General features: G+C 37.0%; 1 protein-coding gene across 1 annotated transcript; it reads left to right on the top strand.

Annotated features, from left to right (window-relative positions):
* Positions 1-245: 245 nt before the first annotated feature.
* LOC115835069 (tripeptidyl-peptidase 2-like) lies at positions 246-19243 on the top strand. The gene is given in 15 exon segments (XM_030812465.1): positions 246-311; positions 3751-3868; positions 5442-5557; positions 6076-6244; positions 6936-7093; positions 8086-8162; positions 10119-10225; positions 12993-13147; positions 14323-14439; positions 14676-14776; positions 16075-16171; positions 16991-17128; positions 18662-18746; positions 18749-18905; positions 19162-19243. Coding segments are annotated over 15 exon segments (1743 nt in total).
* Positions 19244-20621: the final 1378 nt, after the last annotated feature.

Below are 20621 nucleotides of genomic sequence, written 5' to 3'. Positions count from 1 at the left end.
ACAGCAATCAAAATGCTGTGTGTATAAACCCCTAATACATAAATTATATTGAAAAAATACGTATTGATGATGAAACATGTGAAACTCTAAAACATGCCGAATAGTACTATGCAGTGTTTATGGATATGTGTGTTTATATGGTGAAAATGTTAAATATATAGATGGAAAGATTATGCACACCAGCTCCAGGATGGTGGCTACTTCTGGGGGGAGTTCTCCCTCCCTGGGTGGGGGGAGAAAGGAGAATGAAGCGGGATGACTTTAACTCTTTAACGTCCCCCTCCTACCCTCCTACCTCCCAGTTCATTGAGGTATAGCTTAAGTACAAAAACTTCACATACATACATATACATAATTTGATAAGCTTTTATGTAAATATATCAGTATATCCAGGAAACCACCACAATCAAGGTAATGAACATAACTCTTTATCCCCAAAAGTTTTCTCTCTTTATTATCCAGCCTTTCTCCACCCGCATCCCAGGGAACCACTGATCTGTTTTCTGTCACTCCAGATTATTTCACACTTTCCAGAATTTTATGTAAGTGGAATAAAAAATACGGTTTTCTTTCCTTCACTCAGCATAATGATTCTGAGATTCATTAATGTTATGATTATAAAGTTGGCTCTTTATTTCTGAGTAATAGTTCTTTATATAGCTACACCACAGTTTGTTTATCTAGCTTCCCATTGATGGACATTTAGATTGTTTTGGTATCTGTCGACATATATTTTTATTTATTTTGGGGCTGATAGCTGAGAGAACCAGTTGGATATGGTAAATATGTACTTAACTTTTTTTTTTTTTTTTTTTTTTGAGACAGAGTCTCGCTCTGTCGCCCAGGCTGGAGTACAGTTGGCACGATCTCGGCTCACTGCAGCCTCTGCCTCCCAGGTTCAAGTGATTCTCTTGCCTCAGCCTCCTGGGTAGCTGGGACGTACCACCACACCTGGCTAGTTTTTGTATTTTTAGTAGAGACGGGGTTTCCCCATGTTGGCCAGGCTGGTATCAAACTCCTGACCTCGTGATCCACGCGCCTCGGCCTCCCAAAGTGCTGAGATTATAGGTGTGAGCCACCATGCCCGGCCACTTAACTTTTTAAGAAATATCCAAGCTCTTACCTAAAGGGGCTATACCCTTTTCACTTCCACTGCGGTGTATGAGAATTCCAGGTGCTCTGTATCCTCAGCAACACTTGCCGTGGTCAGTCTTGATAGTGGTCATTCTAACTGGTGTAAGGTGTTTTGGGGGAAAAAAATCACATTAAAATTGTGCTTTCCCAATTTTATCTGGGGGAAGAAATAAGAAAGCCAGAATCCACAATGCTGGGTGAATGTTTTCTTGCATGACAACAGCTGGCCAGAGCAGGGGAGTCTCAGCATTGCTGCAGACCCTGTTCAAAGCCACCTAGAGATGCCTGCCTACTTCTCCCCGAACTCCAACACACTGTAGTCCCCAAACATTAAGGCCCAGTGCCAGTTGTCATTTATCATTGTGCTTGTATTATTGTTTTTCTGAGAATAGTGAGATATTTCTCTATATTCATGTCTTTTAAGAAACTTTTTCACTAAAAGGCTAGTTTTTTGTTTTAGTGTTACTTTATATATAACATGTACAACAACAGATACAAATCACAAGTTGTACAACTCTTTGAATTACCACAAAGTGGACACTTGTTTGTAACTACAACTCAGGTCAAGAAATAAAACATAATGAAACTCCCATCATGCCCCTTCCTAATCAGTAACGTACCTCCCACCTCCTACAGTTAACTACTATCCTGATCTCCATTGCCACATTAGTTTGGACCATATGATGTTGCTGTTTTTGTGATTGGAAATGATAAAATAGTAGCAGTTTCAGTTTATATGAAAATTCAATATCCATTTTTGTATGTGACTTCTTTAGTTCAGCCTTATTTTTGTGAGCTTTATCTCAGAGTACATAGTAGTAGTTTATATTTATTGCTGTATAATTGTCAGTTCTATGAATTGATGTACATGTAACTATTTACTATTAATGAATCTTGTGGTTGTTTTTAAGTTTTTGAATTTTATAAACAGTGCTGCCATGAACATTTTTGTGGGTGTCATAGTTACATGTGCACACATTTTGGTATTGTGTGTAGCTAGAGGTAGGATGGCTGGTTCATAGGCTGTGGCAGTGTTCAGCTTTCACTCCAGCCAGCAGTGTATGGTATGTACTTCCATCTACACTTGCTTTGTCAGCCTTTAACATTTTGGCAATTCTAAAAGGTATGTAGAAGCATCTTTTTGTGGCTTAATTTGCATTTCCCAGATGACGGATGAAATTAAACATCTTTTCGTGTGTTTATTTGCCCTTTGAGTATCTTCTTTTATAAAATGCTTTTTCAAATGTGGAAAATTAATAAAGAGCAATAAGTAGTCAGAATTCATGACTTTTTCCAGTTATTTTTTCCAATGCTATCAAATACCAATGCTCATTCTGAACACCATTAGGCAATATAGTGCAAACAAGACTGTAGAAAATCACCCTAAACCTTGTTATCTGTGATATGTACAGGTGACGTATTGATGAACATCCTTTTGGTCATTCTCCCGTGAATTAGTGGGAGATGACACTGTTCAGGCACTTTTGTAGCCTACTTGTCATTCAGTATTACATTGTGAACATCGTTACAGGTCAACAGATATTTACCGAATAATAATTGCTCTAAGATATTTCCTAAAAGAGGTGCCGTCAGCCCATTTCAAGAGGAATATATATGTATTGCTTTCAGTTCTCTATAAAAATGTGAAGCCAAATTGCTCTACTGTTTCTACCCAAGAGTAAAAATAGATCACTCAGTTGGGAGAATGGTATAAGGAGAGTCTGGCAGCCTCTCTGGGGAATGTATGGCCACTTTGCCAGGGAGGTGGAAGTAGTGTGCTATTCTGTGCCATTCCTTCTTTACTTGGGGCAGAGGACAGAGCTTTGTTGGATGATAATGTGGTTATGAATTCTAAGGGCTTTAATTCATCAGACTTTGCTTGGTTGAAGCCCTCAGCTGGGCAGTCCTGTTAGACTTGAGCTGTCCAGTATGGCAGCAGTCAGGGACGTGAGGTTAGTCTGCGTTAAGATGTGCTGTAAGTATAAAATGTACACCAAATTTCAAAGACTTGGTACAAAAAAAAATGTAAACTAATTCATTTTTCTTTTTATCTATTAATTACATGTTGAAATGCTAATATTTTTGCTATGTCTAGTTAAACATATTAAAATTAATTGCATTAATGTCTTGTTAGCTTTTTTTAAGTGTGGCTTATAGAAAATGTTAATTTATATGGCCCACATTATATTTCTATTGTACAGTGCCATATTAGACCTTAAACAGAAGGAAAGTTTTTTATTACAGATAAGAGAGAAGTACATTCATCAAAGAGTCAGAACAGTGACATTTATTTTCTCTCTCTAAATATACCTGACACTGTGGCCTGTCACACATGCCCAGATACGTATATACACACAGACATTTCTGTATACTTCCAAGGAAAAAATAAATGCTGCCTATGGGAAAATGGCTATGCTGGGTGTTTCCCCCATTGATTTTTCATAATAATATCTTTGTCATTATTTGTAATGAGTGCAGTTAGTACATAGTGTTATACTATTGGATTTAATCAGTGGCCGTCTTAAAAATGCCTATGTATGTTTAGCTTTCACCATCCTAAGCAAACTTCAATGGCTTTCCGTTTAGTGCTGACGGGGCCCTTGGTGTGAGTATCAGTGCACAGGAGGAGCCATTGCTTCCATTCCTAACTGGACACTGAGAGGGACGCAGCTAATGAATGGAACATCTATGTCTTCCCCCAATGCATGTGGAGGCATTGCCCTGATCCTTTCAGGTAAGCGTGTTCCTTATTGTCCTTATATTATTGCAGACCGATATTTTTGTTTTCTGAAGCTCTCATGGTAAGAACATGTGGTAGAATTGATAATTCCCTGGGCACAAAGTAGAGTTTAAGGTAACGAATAACTTATGTGATAATGATAATTTGAATATGTGTTTATTCAGTAGTATATTTGTTGGCTGTCCGCTGTTAACGACTGTCAAGCAGTATTTTAGCTCTGGAGCTACATTAGTGAACAAAGCATCAAAAATACCTGCCTATGTGGAGTTTATATCATTATATATATATAATAGTTGGGATAAACAGACTTTGAACAAAATAAAAAACTGTAGATGTTGCATGTTAGAAATTAATGGATGCTGTGAGCAAAATGAAGTAGAAAGAAGGATTTCTCGGAGGGTGCACAGGATTAAATAGAGTGGCACTGGGTTTAGCCAGGACTCAGATTTAGGGTAGCCAGGCTGCTGTGAAGCTCCCTCCTCACAAACGTCCCTCTTTAAGTTGTCTCTCCTCTGCCTCCTTTCTTCACCCCTTTTCTGACCCACACCACAGTTTCTTCTGCTCACCACATCTCCTCAGCGTGGCCTGTCCACACTGGTGCTACCAGCATAAGCCTGTGATGATGTACCACTGTCAAGTGCTACGTCCTTTTCTAGGTTGAGCCCACACTCTTAGGATGGATCCTAACATGACCCTCTTTCTAGTTGTCTTCAGCCTCACCGGTTATTTCAAGGCCTCTTGGCTTCCATCTTTGGGTGTACTGGACTCTGCCTTGAAGTCCTTTCTGCCACATCGTGGCCTTGCAGACTCCTGTACATTTTCTAAGAGGCGGCTCATCTGTCAATTCCTCTGATGGAGCTTCACCTTTTTTGGATTCTCAGAAAACTGGTCACTTCCTTGATTTGCTGTTATAACTTCAAAATGTTTCCATGCTTGTGTTGTGTCTGACAATATCATCAATGTTTATGTGTTTGATGAGCTCTGGAGAGGACAAGAATGATACAGCACTCCTCTTACGAATTGGTGGCCTCCATATTCTTCCCATAAAACAGTAATTCCCAACCTGGCTGTACCCTAGAATCATCTGAGAGTTGTTTAATACATAACAATCTCTGGGACAGTCCTCAGAGGTTCTGATTTAATTGGTCTGTCATGAGACTTCAGCATCTTTTTTGCTTGAGTTCCCCTGGGGTTTATAACATACAGTTGGGTTGAACACCACAACCAACAGCCATCTTGTTTAACCCAGCAGTGTTTTAAAGAAAATATCATTCACATGCTTTTAGGTATCTGCTTTGTACATTTATATTACGCTACAAAACCCACACCAGAGTCTCTGCCCACCACATAATGAGAACACAGTGATTTTTGTGGAATGAAGCCTTCATATAATGCAAGCAGTTTGAGTCAGACTGTTTAGTTCAGGTCTTCAAAAAAAATTTTAAAATGAGTGTTAGAACACAAGACATTAAAACCAGAGAGTCTACAGGTGATCAGTCATACTGGTGGGCGGCTAAGGTTTCAGATAGTGAGTGCTACACTACCCGTTTTTGTTTCTTAATTTTAGGTCTGAAAGCTAATAACATTGACTACACAGTTCATTCAGTCAGAAGAGCTCTAGAAAACACTGCAGTGAAGGCTGACAATATCGAAGTATTTGCTCAAGGACATGGTATTATTCAGGTAATGTTGCCTATATGAAAAATGGGTTGTAAAGCATCGTTGAGATAATATCTTAGATATTATTGGGTAATATTTTGTTTTATAACAATGATTCAGTATATCTGAATTATGGATTATATGGCCATAGAACTATAAGCAAAAAGGATAAACAAATTTTGTAGTTAAGACAAATTTGTTGCACTAAGATCAAGAAATGTAATAGATGGATGCCATGTAGAGGTTAGAAATTCAAAGAAATCGAGGTCAAAAACTGGCCAATCATAACGGCCTAGGGATTAGTTCCTAAATTTGGTCACTTGAGAATAACAGTGTGAATAGAGTGGAGTGGAAGATGTGACTGGTATTGTTTCTAGAAATGTAGAATTGTCCTCTTAGTTGAGGTACTAGGTAGTTTTGAGAAGTGAATATAGCCACTAACTTTTTGTTTTACAACTGAAATCAAATTGATTGGTGATTTGCAACAAAATAATTTTTTGATCCAACCATTTATATCTTACCATGTATATTCTTTTCACTAGGTTGATAGAGCCTATGACTACCTCGTTCAGAATACATCATTTGCTAATAAATTAGGTTTTACTGTTACTGTTGGAAATAACCGTGGCATCTACCTCCGAGATCCTGTTCAGGTGGCTGCACCTTCAGATCATGGCGTTGGCATTGAACCTGTATTTCCAGAGAACACAGGTCAGTAATAGGCTGGCAGTAAGCTGACGTATTCCCATTTGCTATTTGAATGAGTGGTATCATAATAAAGAATTGCTGTTTGGGCCAGTGTTATGAAGAGAATACATGAATTGACAGTATGATTATTTTAAATCTTATAGTCGTAAGAGAAAGTATTAGAGCAATTTGGGGTCCTTGTACAATGGCAATTTAGTTAGCATCTTAAACTACCAGGGAAAACAGTAGAATGAGCCTCAGTGACCCACAGCTTTATTAAATTGTGGATAATAAAATATCAAATTTCTTTTCCACTTTACCTACTTAGGTATAAGACAGAGCTTTCAGTTGAATAATGAAAAGTAGAAGCAGTCTAGGAGAACTGCAGCTCGATTAGATGTGAACAAAAATAATCATCACTATTATCTGGCCGTCTTCATTTCAGTTGATTACTATGACCTGTGTGCAGTAATGAAACCATTCACTTAAACTCTTTATTTTAAGGTCATACCAGTGCTTGGTGAAAGTATAAATGCATCATGAGTAATCTAAATTGTGAGGAAGATTATTTGACTGTTTTATTTAAGCTGTGTTTTGGATGCATTTTACAGCCAACCAAACTAAGTCGCTAAATTTTTTTGGAAAGATATGACATTTTTAAATGGAAAAAAGGAAAAAAATACTCATCTTTAATTTTTGGTCTTTTTCATGCCAGAAAACTCTGAAAAAATATCCCTTCAGCTTCATTTAGCTCTGACTTCAAATTCATCTTGGGTTCAGTGTCCCAGCCATTTGGAACTCATGAATCAATGTAGACACATAAACATACGTGTGGATCCCAGGGGCCTAAGAGAAGGATTGCATTATACAGAGGTATTGATGTATCTTCATTTTTACTTTCTTCACTCTTTAAAATGTTTAAAACGTTAAAAAAAATCCAAAGTATATTTGCAATGTATTGCTTTCTTGCTAAGAAATAACTAGACCTATCCATCTGCCAGATTGTGCAGTTCTTCTGGTGTGTCTATATTCATTTAAGCAGTGAAGTTTCTAAAGAATCATATTTTGTCCTTGTATGAATAAATAAAAGGAAAGAAGAGGTACAGCAGAACCTTTCAATCAGATCTCCCTCTAACTGGTGTTTTCTTTTGTCAGCTAAACAAAGCTGCAGTTACTTCTTGTTGTTGTTGTTGTTTTAAGAGACTTGTTGCTCTGTTGCCCAGGCTGGAGTACAGTGGTGTGATCGTAGTTCACTGCAGCCTTGAACTCTTGGGCTCAAGTGATACTCACACCTTAGCCTCCTGAGTGGCTAGGACTAGTGGCATGCACCACCAAGCCTGGCTAAATTTTTTTATTTTTGTAGAGACGGGATCTCTCTATGTTGCCCAGGCTTGTCTTGAACTCTTGGCCTCAAGTGATCCTCCTGCCTTGGCCTCCCAGAGCATTGGGATTACAGGTGTGAACCACCACACCCAGCCAGTTATACTTTTTAGTATTCAGATGAAGAAAGCATCTGTTAAACAAATAGTTGTAAACCAGGCATAGAATAGTATCACAACAGTATCTCCACATCTAAAGTTGTCTGTAGTACTAGTTTGAGCTAATTTTCAGTTGGGAGTAATTAAAATGCACTTATTTTGTACCTGACGTCTCATTTTCCCATTTGAACTAGTCAAATATTGCTATACATTTGTTTGGGCTGTTTGCTATTAATTATGTGACCTAGTATCTGGAGATTGGTGTCAACCTGTGGTTAAGACCTTGATTAAGAGTAGATTGATTTATTCTGTCAGTAGTTTAGACCTTTCCCCCCTCTTTTAAACATTTGTTTATGGATATTGAAACTTACCAATTCTTTTTTCAAGGTATGTGGCTATGATATAGCATCCCCTAACGCAGGTCCGCTCTTCAGAGTTCCTATCACTGCAGTTATAGCAGCAAAGTAAGTAACAGGTTACTCACAGCTTACTGTTACATCTAAGATTTTAATGGCTATTCATGGAGTCTTGTGGACTTTTAAAGGATCACTAATACAGAACCAGGTGATGGGGATTTTGTCTTAGTTCTGCTCCCAGCTAGCATTTTTAGGTGTCATGTAGTCAGCCATGCTGTCTCTTGTGTGCTCTGAGAGTAACTGATGGCACCTGGCATCTGCCCTGCCTCTGCATCAAAACTATTTCCACCAGAGTCACTCTGAGCTCTGCATTGCCCAGTTCAGAGGATAACTCAGGCTCGTCTGACCTGATCCCACTGCAGTATTTGACAATGTTACTTCACTCCCCTTCGTTCCTGCCCTTTTTGTCTCTGTCGTATTTGGGATTTTCTCTCTTCTCTTAATGCTTCCACTTTTCTAGTTATCTACTGTAGAAACAGAAGTTAAGAAACTCTTAACTTTCCATCTTATTCCTCTGGAACCAAGGAAAAATCAGCAGATTATATTACTTCCTGCTTAAAATATATCAGTGGCACCTCCAAAGATCAAGTTCAAGCTCCTTAAAATAGCAAACAATGCTCCCTCACAATTACAGCCCTAGCCAGTGTTTCCTGTCATTCCATACACCAAATTACACATTTTGGCCAGCTCACTGATTTTGGCACTCCAGGATTCTCAGGATTTGTGCATGTGCACAGCCGATAACTTGGTTTCAATTTCCTGTCTCTTCAGTTAGTGACCAGGTGCATTCCTGGTCATCCCTGAGTGAAGGGAGTCCCTTCTTTCTGCTTCGTGGCACATTTTACATGCCCCTGGACAGACTTTAGCCAATATGTTGTAATTTTTTATTTAACTTACACTCTTTGACTGTGAACCCACCGAAGGCACAGGGACTACTGTTATACAGGATGTATAAAATAAATTATCTAGTGGATGAAGGTGAGATTGGGATTGTGAGAGTACTGGAAACCAAGTGGAAATTCTAAACTAACAGTTCTGTTACTCTGGTAAATATTAAGTATGCAGTAGATCTCAGCCCATGAGAAACATAGGATGAAAGTGAGGAGAATAAATTTAAAAAGTGGTATACACGTGGAAAAATTGTGCAACGGTTAAATTCTCAGCCGTATATCCCCTCGAAGTCCAGTAGTAATTTAGACAAGGTAATGTGTAAGACCTTCAGGAGTCAGCTGCCACGCGATCTCCTTCAGGAAGCTTCCCAGGCTCCCTAACTCTTCCTGTCTATCTGGAGCATCTTATGTTAAATGTCTCTGATGATGATTCTCTCCATGCTAGATTGTCTAGGTTAAAGAATCATATTTTCTTCTTTGTTAGGTTTCTAGCTCCTAATAACAGGACCTCATATGTAGTAGGCACTCATTTAACTGTTTGTCCTACTGACAAGAATTTGTCTCTAGCATAAAATTTGTTTCCGTGGTGGGTAGTTACGCATTTGAACTTTATTTCATTGATTTCTTACAAAAATGCTTTGAAAGTAGTTTGCCTTTCTTTACTATTTTACATCATGGGAGTGTTTGGAAGCTACAGGAGGAGCTTAATTTAACACCAGTCTCATAGCTATAATACCAGTGACATAAAACTTTATCATTGATTTTAATATCTAGGACTCACTGTAGTTTGGAATCTGGTAATTGGAAAATTCTGTGAATGTTGTAGAATGCCTTTAACAAAAAAGAGAATGCTTTTTTAATAGTGTGTGTGAATGTATCTTACAAGTCATAAAAGAGACAAAAAGTAGAATCATCTATACTCTGCTATTCAGAGGTTATCTCTGCTAACCTACTGTAAAAATTGAATAATGTTGTACGTACTGTTTTGTAACCAGCTTCCAAGTCCCTGTGTTTATTTCCAATGAATTGTTATTTTGCATTTATCCATTAAAATCTAGAGTATCTGTGGTCTTATAATAAATATATATGTTTAATTAGTTTTATTAATTTTCAGAGTAAATGAATCATCACATTATGATCTAGCCTTTACAGATGTACACTTTAAACCTGGTCAAATTCGAAGGCATTTTATTGAGGTTCCTGAGGGTGCAACATGGGCTGGTAGGTAAAATTAAAATCTGCGTGACCACTTATCTCTGTTTACATTCTAATGACTATAGCTGTACCTTAGACTTTCTGTAAAGGTCAAAACGTTTTTAAGATCTAGTACTATTTTGCATTGGCCCATACAGGAAATTAAGGCATCTTAAGATGTTTTTAATATTTAAGGTTTGAGCTTAGTTTAGAATAATGCCTTATCTGGTAATAATTTTTTTTTTTTTTTTTTGGAGACAGAGTCTCACTCTGTTGCCAGGCTGGAGTGCAGTGGCACGATCTCGGCTCACTGCAACCTCCACCTCCCCAGTTCAAACGATTCTCCTTCCTCATCCTCCCAAGTAGCTTGGACTAACAGGCGTGTGCCATCAGGCCAGGCTAATTTTTGTATTTTTAGTGGAGACGAGGTTTCACCATGTTGGCTAGGATGGTCTCAATCTCTTGACCTCATGATATACTCGCCTCGTCCTCCCAAAGTGCTGGGATTACAGGCATGAGCCACCACGCCCGGCCTAATTTTTGAAATCAGTTTAAACAATGCAGCTGTTGCTTAGACCTCAAACTGTTAAACTCTCAGAATTTTAGAAGTAGAGCTTTAATCTTTGAAGCTCTGTTTATAAAAGATTTTCACTTCAGTGTCTCTGAAATTTTGAGAGTAAATGATTGCCTAACACAAAGCTCTTGAATTAACATGTACAGTCCTGTGAGAGTGCTCCTGTCATTCTTTTATACAAGAGCTGTGGGTATACCATATTTTCCTTCACAAGTTGTGTGTCCTAAATTAACCATTTAGCAGTCAGTATGGAGGGGTATGTCGGTTGTCAGAGCTCACTCCCATTGATAGAAGGAAGCAAATATGGGCAGTCAAGAAAGCGTCACCCAATTTAAATTAGTAGCCAGCATTGTTGATACTTCTTGGATTTGTCCCCTCTGCTAAGCACTTTACAGAGATTATCTTGTCTAGTCCCATCAGAACCCTATAAGGTAGATAGGGATCATTAGTAAAAATGGCTTGTATTTTACTTAGGAGTGTGTTTTTTGCACTTGTATGAAAGTACAGATATATTTACATCTGAGACTTTATTGAAAATGAAATACTGAAAACACACATGTATGACCTGGTTTGGGAATAACTGGTTGCATTTGGTTCCCCATACCATCTTCTGGTCATCTATCTGTATGCTGTCCATCTGTTTGTCACCTGGTATCACAGGAAATACTTTTCTTGTTTTATGTAATTAGGTAAAGGCAAAATAATAGCAAAAGCTGAGAGCTAAAGCAGTGAATTGAACAGCGCCCAATATAGCCTGTTAATTTGCACACTGGGTTATAATGGAGCTATTGCAGCACTGAGAGGCTTCTGAGGATAATCAGGGGTTGTACTAGACTCATTCATTAAGCATATTTTTCTGTACCATCTGTGTGCCAGGCCCTTTTCAGTAGGCTAAGGTGGTGAGCTACTTAGACAAGGACCCTGCTTCCAGAGGCCTTAAGAGCATCTAGTCCAAGATATTGCAGTTAAGAGAACTGGATTAGAGGGAGGCAGCACAGAGTGGCAGGAAGGCCACAGGTTTTGGAAATTGAGAAGTCTGGGTTTGGATCCACACTCTGCCATACACTAATGGTTACCTGGGGGCAGGTTTCTAAATTTTCTGAACTTCTGTTTCAGCTATAAATATAGTTGTTAGTCTGTTGTAAGGATTAGGGGTTTTATAGTACTTGGTACATAGCTTGTCTTCATTGGGATTACGCTCACACTTGACAGTACTTCTAGGGGGTGGAGTCAGAGTTGCTGTGTTCAACATTTCTGGGGTACCATTTTCATAGGGCCCCTTGGAGTTGTAGAGCTCCAGGCTCTGGTAAAATGTGCACTGGTAAATTAAAAAATACAAATCTATGGTTGATTAATGCTGAACTGGGTATTTTAGTGATAAATGGCACTGATTTATGATTGGTTTAGGTTGGTATTGAAAAGAATTTGTTTTTTTAAATAAAAATTATCAAATGATCTAGAATGCAAGTAGTTAAGAGCATTTAACAGTCTTAGTTTTATTTCAAATAATTAGAAATATTGTCATAACACTAGATTTTGTATTCTTAGCAACTGACTAGGTTCTGAGAGCTCTGTGCGCACTTGGTTTTGTGAGCCGTGGGATTGCGCCTTGCTTCGGTTCCCTTGAATTAGCTTGGGTGTTCTTTAGAAAAGCTGCCAATCTGGCATTGTGGTGATCTTGGCTTACCTCCAGCGCTGGCTCAGAGTGAAGTTAAGCATGTGTAGTCCTGCCAGGCTTTGTAGAAGCACACAGTACACAAGTAGACCAAGAAGAGAGATTAGGAAAAGTTATCAATGAGGAATTGAGGCATGATAACAAATAGAGGTTTCCAAAAATATAACCTTCCTTACTTTATCTGGAATTGATTGATTGGTTTTCAGCTAAAACAAGGAGGGATTTTAAAAGGTACCCGATTAATATAATTGTGTATGCATCTTTGGACAGCTTGCTGTTTCCAGGTGTTTGCAGTATCATGGTGGTGGTTCATTTTAATATGAGTTTCTTTCTTTGCCACAGAAAATCTTCTAGTCTTCTAACTTTATTAATATTTTGTTGATTCTTTGTTTTTATGGAAATATGCAGAATTGAGTATATCATTTTATTTTTGATCCCTATTATGTCCCTACATGGGAATTATTCCCTAAGTGGGCATTATTAAAGCCACTTTATGTCAATTTTAGGTCTTATAAGTTTAAAGCTTTGCTTCTTTCTTATTTTAGAAGTGACAGTGTGTTCGTGTTCTTCTGAGGTGTCAGCAAAGTTTGTTCTACATGCGGTCCAGCTTGTGAAGCAAAGAGCATATCGAAGCCATGAATTCTATAAGTTTTGTTCTCTTCCAGAGAAAGGAACACTGACTGAAGCTTTTCCTGTCCTAGTAAGTTTAATTACAGTTTATAATCCTGAAACAATTTATTTGCCTTTTTGGTATGGGCTAAGACTAAGTATTTGCATTTCATTTTATAGTTTGTATTTAGCACGTTGGGATTATATTTTTTTTTAATGCCAAAAAAAATGAGGTAGAAAGATAGAAAATCTAATTAGGGTACTTGAAATCAAGTTGGAGGTAATTATCGCTGTAATTCTTGAATAGTTTAGTCAAAGAAACATACTAGTCTGGTAGATTCTGGTGCCTCGTAGTTAGGACCCTGATTTAGATTGTTCTTTGTTGTACAATAGATTAATTTCTTTAAGACTTGTTTGCATGTCACTTATTTTACTAATGCTGTGTTGTTAAGCTATGAGGCTAATTTGCATTATAGGAAAACTGCTATTACTTCATGTCTAAGTTATCTCAAATGATGGCAGCACTGCATTCTTATCTGTGGTGTTGGAAATGATGACTAGTCTTTCTTCCATAGAAGGTGAAAGTACTGATGTTCTTCCTTCAACTCACTCCTTTGTGTTTTCAGTTGGTTCTGGGATTTTCCCAGTATCTCTTGGTTTCTGGTTACTTTCATTTGTGTTCTTCCATGGATGAGTGTTGCTTCATCTTTTTAAACGTTTAAATCACTGATTACTAGAAAACTTACTTTAAAACTCAGTGCTAAGAGCAGGTTTTTTTTTTTTTCCTTTTCTTATCTTTATTTTTTAATAGGGAGAAAGATGTAAATGACCGTAATGTCATTTTGTGTTGGTTGCCAGGCAGCTGTGAGCCCAAACTCAATTGTGCCTATTGAGTATACCTTAGAAAGTTGAAGTATCTTTCTTGTGTCGTTATACTTGAGTATTTTTCTTTTGGTCCTAATTTTTTATTTCACTTCGAAATAATAAAATCACATTTGCTTTATTATATGTGCTTTCAGAAGCTGCCTAGGATCTTTTATGACAAGCAGCATAGGGTTATGAGTAAATAACTATGTATATTTAAATACTTGCATCATATCTCTGCAAATGATTTGTCTAACTCAGCATAGCTGTTAAAATTTTTGAGTTTTCTTGCTACAAACAGGAAAAGTTTGAAAACATAGAATTGCTCTGAAACAGCTAGTATTTATATTCTGTAATTTGAGAAAAATAAGAAAGATATATTTTATTTACTTTTATTTGCAGGGTGGAAAAGCAATTGAATTTTGCATTGCTCGTTGGTGGGCAAGTCTCAGTGATGTCAACATTGATTATACCATTTCTTTCCATGGGATAGTGTGTACTGCTCCTCAGTTAAACATTGTAAGTTCCACAACATTTTCATGATTTTTAATGTCAGTTACTTGTGTTATTGGAGAGTAATTTCATTGGTTAGATTTAAACTTTAATGAGGGGAAATTACCTGTGGTTCTGAAGATAGCAGTAGGTTTGTGTGTGGGTACTTATAAACTTTATATTGGACACATTTATTTTAGGTACAAAATATTGCTTATTTTTAGTAAAGTTTGAGAAAGTAATTTGACAAATATCCTTTGTAGCCTGCATCGGAAGGAATCAACTGTTTTGATGTTCAGTCCTCCTTGAAATACGAAGATCTGGCTCCCTGCATAACTTTGAAGAACTGGGTCCAAACACTACGGTATCATTCAATGTTTTAGGAACTACAAATATTGAATATAGATTGGGGGGGATCTCTTACACTCTTCAAAAAGGGCCTTTTTTTTTTTGTAATCCACCTGCATGCTAGAGGTGAGAATTTTATCCTTGCAGATCTCTGCAAGGCAGCCCCAGTATCAGCTTCTAGCTTCACTGTCCCACCTGACCAGCAAAGTCAAGGATGGTGGATGGCTGATCCCAGTCATGACTGGTTAGGATCGGTGGACATTAACCTTTTTATTTCTTGCTGTAAAATAGCAAGTTAACATTCTCTCTGATATTATTTTGTGAATCCTAATGCAATCATTTTTAGAAACTGCAATACTATTAGAAACTGTTTATTGAATGGTAGAAACTTAAGTACTGTAGCCTGCTGTTTGTGCCTCAGCAGTTCCCTTTACAAAAGCAGGGCACCTTGACCTGTGTTCACATACTCACTGTGTTATAAAGATACCTGGTTTCTTTTGTTTAATCTGACCTTAACTCATCGGCATGAAGCCTAGTCTTAAGTACATTAAAATAACCAATTAGGGACAATAGTCAGTGACACGGTAATGTCTTAAGATATACTGCTTCCTAGAATTATCAATAAAAATTAAAACATCCAGCTTTTGAAGATATATCCAACTTATCCTGATGTTTTCTTCCTAAATCTAAAAAATTGGAGCTAAATTTAGAGGAGTAGATTATGTTTCACTGACATTTTAAACTATATTTAAAACTTACTCTTCAGTGTCAGTTTTCTCCTTTATAAAATCTGTACATGAGCAGCTTCCTTCAGAGGACTACTAAAAATATGAAATACCATTCCCTCGGCCAGGAGGAGGGCTGAGTGTGGCCCCTGCCATCTGGTGAGCAGCAGGGGTCTGGGGAGGTCTGTGCTGCACACAACACAGTACTGTCAACAGTTTGCACAAGGGGTACAAATCAGAACCTGTCTTGCAACACTTTTAGTTGTCACCCTAGTGTTAGGATTTGGTTGTGTTAAGAGCTATTTGTTGACATTTGAAAATGTTTTTGCCATGAAAAGATTGCCTTTGTGATATTATTGCAAAATTTAAACTGTATGTATTGATATGATTCAATCAAATAGTTATGTAAGTTGGTGATTGAAATATTGTAGAGTATACTGAAAAGGATAGCTGTCAGGAAGGTTCATCTGCCACTTTTTGCAGTATGTTACAGATTTTGTTGCTTATGGTTTTATTCAATGTCTTATTTATTTATGTCTTATTCAATGAACTCTTGAATCAAACCAGTTATGTAGTTTCCTCATTACAGCCCAGTGAGTGCAAAAACAAAACCTTTAGGATCAAGAGATGTTTTGCCAAATAACCGTCAGCTTTATGAGATGGTCCTGACATATAACTTTCATCAGGTAAGTGTTTGCCTAGTAAAGTATACCCTTAGGATGAACTTTTGTGTTTTATTTATGATTCATAAAATCAAAAATGGAAAGACAGTGTATATGGTATATATAAAAAACAGAATCAAGTGATTAACGTTGGTTAATTTGGAATTACTCTTTAGGAAATTATAATTTGTAATTAAATGCCATTCAGTTGTAAAGTCACAAAACGTAATTGAGTGGTGACCTGGCTTTGAGCCTTAGTTCATAAAATCACTGATCACTGTCCATTGGTGCCATCCGACCCAGGGATAATTAGATGGCTCAGAAATACCATCTGCCTTCTGGTAATGGTGCTGGGCCTGCTTGCTTTCTGCGAAGAAGGCACTGGAACAGGGAAAGATCAGAGTAGCTCCCATGTGGAATGGGTGGTAAAAGTAATGGAGGCCAGTGTAAATGCTGGACCAAAGAATTGTTGTAAGATCAGTGAGATTTCAATGAAACTGTTATTGAAAAACACATCAATTTGGTTATAATGTTAGGGAAATGGATTGGTTTCAGTGAATTTTCAGATTTCAGTTTTATAAAGTAATTAGAGGTCCTGAAGTATGTATATATTGCTTTATTAATGAATACACATAGCCAAGTGTGTATTTTTAAAAGTTTGTAAGAAAGCAGTGACTTTTGTAAGTGCCAAAATACTGTGTGTTCTATATTTTCAAAATTTTTTACCACAAGTATTTTTTATGTTTTTTAAATGAAAAAGTCTCATGTCAATAACAATATTAAAAATTTGTATCAGAAATTTTATGCAGATCATGCCAAGTAATCTTTTTTTTTTTTTAATAGCCCAAGAGTGGGGAAGTAACTCCAAGCTGCCCACTACTTTGTGAACTATTATATGAATCTGAATTTGACAGCCAACTGTGGATTATTTTTGACCAGAACAAAAGACAGATGGGTTCAGGTGATGCCTATCCACATCAGGTATAAAATTGATGGTGACTTTTAGAATTAACAGAAGCTGTTTCCTGAACTAACAAAATCCTGGTTTCTTGTTATGGTAATGTTCATACTTTAAAAGAAGCAAAAATTATAGCTTTGCATTTAGTACTTTCGCAAACCATGAGAGCCTGTTGTTTGTTGTAGTCGGTGAAGAACAGATTGTGTCAACTCTTTCACCATGAATTAGAGGAGGACAAGGGTGAACCTTGCCCACACTGGCCAGCACAACTTTTGGTGTGTAGTGTTTCTCCTTCCTATACACTGATTCTACCTATCTGAAGGTAGAATGATCAAAGCATACATCAAAGATGTGTGAGCCTCTTGAAATGATCCTAAGTCTGAGGGGGCTAAAGAGAGCACTGCAGCAGTGGCCACGTGTCTTCAGTTCATTTCTACTTTTAAATTTACTACCTCATTGGACAACTCTGTAATGAGCACTTACTACATACCAGGCACTATGCTTTGTGCTGTTTTATTGCAGGGAAAAATCACATAGTTTATAGACATATTATCTCTTGGATATTACTGCAAAGAGATGAGATATTTCCTGTAATATGTATAATTTTATGCTGACAAATGAAAATAATTTATGGAGATTTTTTTCAATTAGTTGTTAAAGGAATGGTATCCATTTTCCTCAAAGCAAGTAGCAGTCACATCTCATTACAGACTGGCCTACTGCAGTGCTATTACTTTGGTTACTTTTTAAATCTCAGAAAAAGTGGCTGACACAGGATACAGCATCTCTTCCTCTTGAACCTGTTAACTGCGTAATAGATTTGTATCCCTTGATCTCTGTTGGTTTCCTGTTTTTTTCCTGTCTGTAATAAAGGAGTGACATTTTGGTTGTAATTTGAAGATCAGCTGGGCATGGTGGCACATGCCTGTGATCCCATCTACTCAGGAAGCTGAGGTGGGAGGATCACTTGAGCCCTGGAGCTCTAGGCTATGGTGCATATGATTGCACCAGTTAACAGCCACTGCACTTCAGCCTGGGCAACATAGTGAGCCCCCCTCTCTAAAAGTAAATAAGGATTACCAGCAGTCATAAGTTACACGTGTGTGTGTGTGTGCGTGTGTATATTTGTCCTAGATATTCTATGGTGCATCAATTTTGCTCATTTTTTTGGTAGTGTTTCTTATATGTCTCTGAGGGACCCATGAACTAGAAAATCATTGCTTTTGTCATTCTCAAGCAGCCACTGAGTTTTCTAAAAATGTGGGAGTATTCTGTCGTTCTGGAAAGAATGAGGGCTTTGAAGTCAGACCTGACTCCAGCTCTCTTACACTTTACGCTGTGTGATGTTAGGCAGGTCACTTGATGTCCCTGATCCTGTCTGCTCACCAGCGTACTAGGGACTTCATGTGTATATGAAAGTCTGGATAGTGCCTTGCACTGAACCTCACATATTATGAGCAAGTCTGTGAATGGTAACTTTCACTTTATCCTCTTTCAGTGATTTCCGTTGACTTGGTTAAACTTAACTTTTCCCAAATGTTGTTTTTCTTTTTTAGTATTCTTTGAAACTGGAGAAAGGAGATTATACAGTTCGACTGCAGATTCGCCATGAGCAAATCAGTGATTTGGAACGCCTTAAAGACTTCCATTTATTGTTTCTCATAGATTGTCTAATACCTTGAGCTTAGATATTCATGAAAATCATAGTTTTGCACTTCTAGGGAAGAAGAAATCAAACAATTTGACATTACCACCCAAATATAACCAGCCATTCTTTGTTACTTCCTTACCTGACGATAAGTAAGTGATAACATTGCTTATACTTACTGCACATCTTATACACTGTAGTCCTTTTAATGTCAGTTCATGACATCTAGGCTAAATTTAGAGTATGTAGTCATTTATTTTTTTGGCTGAAGTTATTTCTTCCTTTGATTTTTGAAGTCTTAGCTATGGGAATAAATTCACTGTGGAATTGTTTTCATGTTTTTCCCCTTACTTGTCTTTGTGAAACTCTCTTTTGTTGCTTTTTTTCTCTTTGAATTCTCTTGTTTAGAATACCTAAAGGGGCAGGACCTGGATGCTATCTTGCAGGATCCTTAACATTGTCAAAGACTGAACTGGAAAGAAAGCTGTAAGTACTAGTTTTTTAAACACCGAAATTACCTATTAAAAAATTTCCATTTCTTTAAAGATAACAATTAATTCCACATTTCAGAATGGATAAAAGAGAAGATACTCTTGGGAAAAAAATCTTAATCCTTTTTTCCCAGGTTACTAGTGAAGGTCAGTTAATATTTAGTTGTCTTTTAAAATGTATCCTACTTTTGAAATATTTAGGCTTCTTTTTCACAAGCCTACAGTACTCAGGCCCTGAACCTGTCTTACTCCTATGGCTAATACACTTGAACTTCCTGTGAAACATGTAAATACAAATCAAACTTGGCTTAAATAAATGTGATGTTTAAGATTAGAACATGTTATAGAAATTTAACCAATAAGATTGGTTGTCCATATAAGATTATGGACATAGGAATAAATCAGATTATCTTGGGGTGCTTTTAAAAAGTAGTCAGAACAATTATTACTCTAAAACATGTTTCTTCACACTTCTACAGACCTTTCTTGTTGGAATTTCACATGGTTAAGTAGGAAAATATGAGATATTTCTTTTGGTATTGCCTTTTAATTTCAAAATGATGCTTTTTGTTAGAAATATGTTTCTGGTTGTTGTAGTTTAGAGATAAATGTTACAGTTTTACAAGTACCTACCTGTTTTTGTTTTTTCCTTCTGTGTTTTCATTACAAATTTATTATGAGAATGGTATTTATATAGATCTATCACCTTTTGTCATAATCATCATTTTAGCTCAATGCCGGTAAAAGTTGTCATTCTTAACAGTTTTGCATTTATCTTTACTATTACTTCTTACAGAGCTAAGTAAGCCTACTACATAAATGCTGTTATCAAAATGAGTAGTTCTCATACATCTTAAGAATTATATATATTTTTTGCCACTATTGAACCAAAGGCCATTTATTTACTGTCAGTCATTGAAGCATAATTGGGGAAATTTGTGCTTAGAAAAAGTTGCCTACCCTGACATTTCTTGGGTCTCATTTCTTTGTACTGTTTATACATACGTACTTTAGTATAATTTGAAGTAAATCAATAGTTAATGATTTGCAATTAATACATGCACTGATTTAAGAAACCCTGGTAGTTTTTTTTGTAGATTTCATTTCAGAGGAAGCATAGCTGCTTCAGCTATTGGGCGTCAGCTATGAATTTTCATTCAGATGAGAGGTGACACTTTGAAAAGTCCGCTTACTTGTGAAGAGTATAACAGAAAAGCATTATTAGTAAAAGTGGGCTTTTAGCAATTCAGAAATAGTTACTACTTCCCAGTTACATTGTTTTAGGAGACAATTGTGAAATTAAATTATAAATATGTGATGTTAACTGTGGTAGCTATTTATCAAGGGAGACTTTCCTGGGAGAAAGCAGTAATTTAA

Source organism: Nomascus leucogenys, chromosome 5, assembly GCF_006542625.1.
Source record: "Nomascus leucogenys isolate Asia chromosome 5, Asia_NLE_v1, whole genome shotgun sequence".
NCBI lineage: Eukaryota > Metazoa > Chordata > Mammalia > Primates > Hylobatidae > Nomascus > Nomascus leucogenys.
The sequence above is the reverse complement of the archived record's forward strand: the minus strand, read 5'-3'. Positions and strand labels throughout refer to the sequence as shown.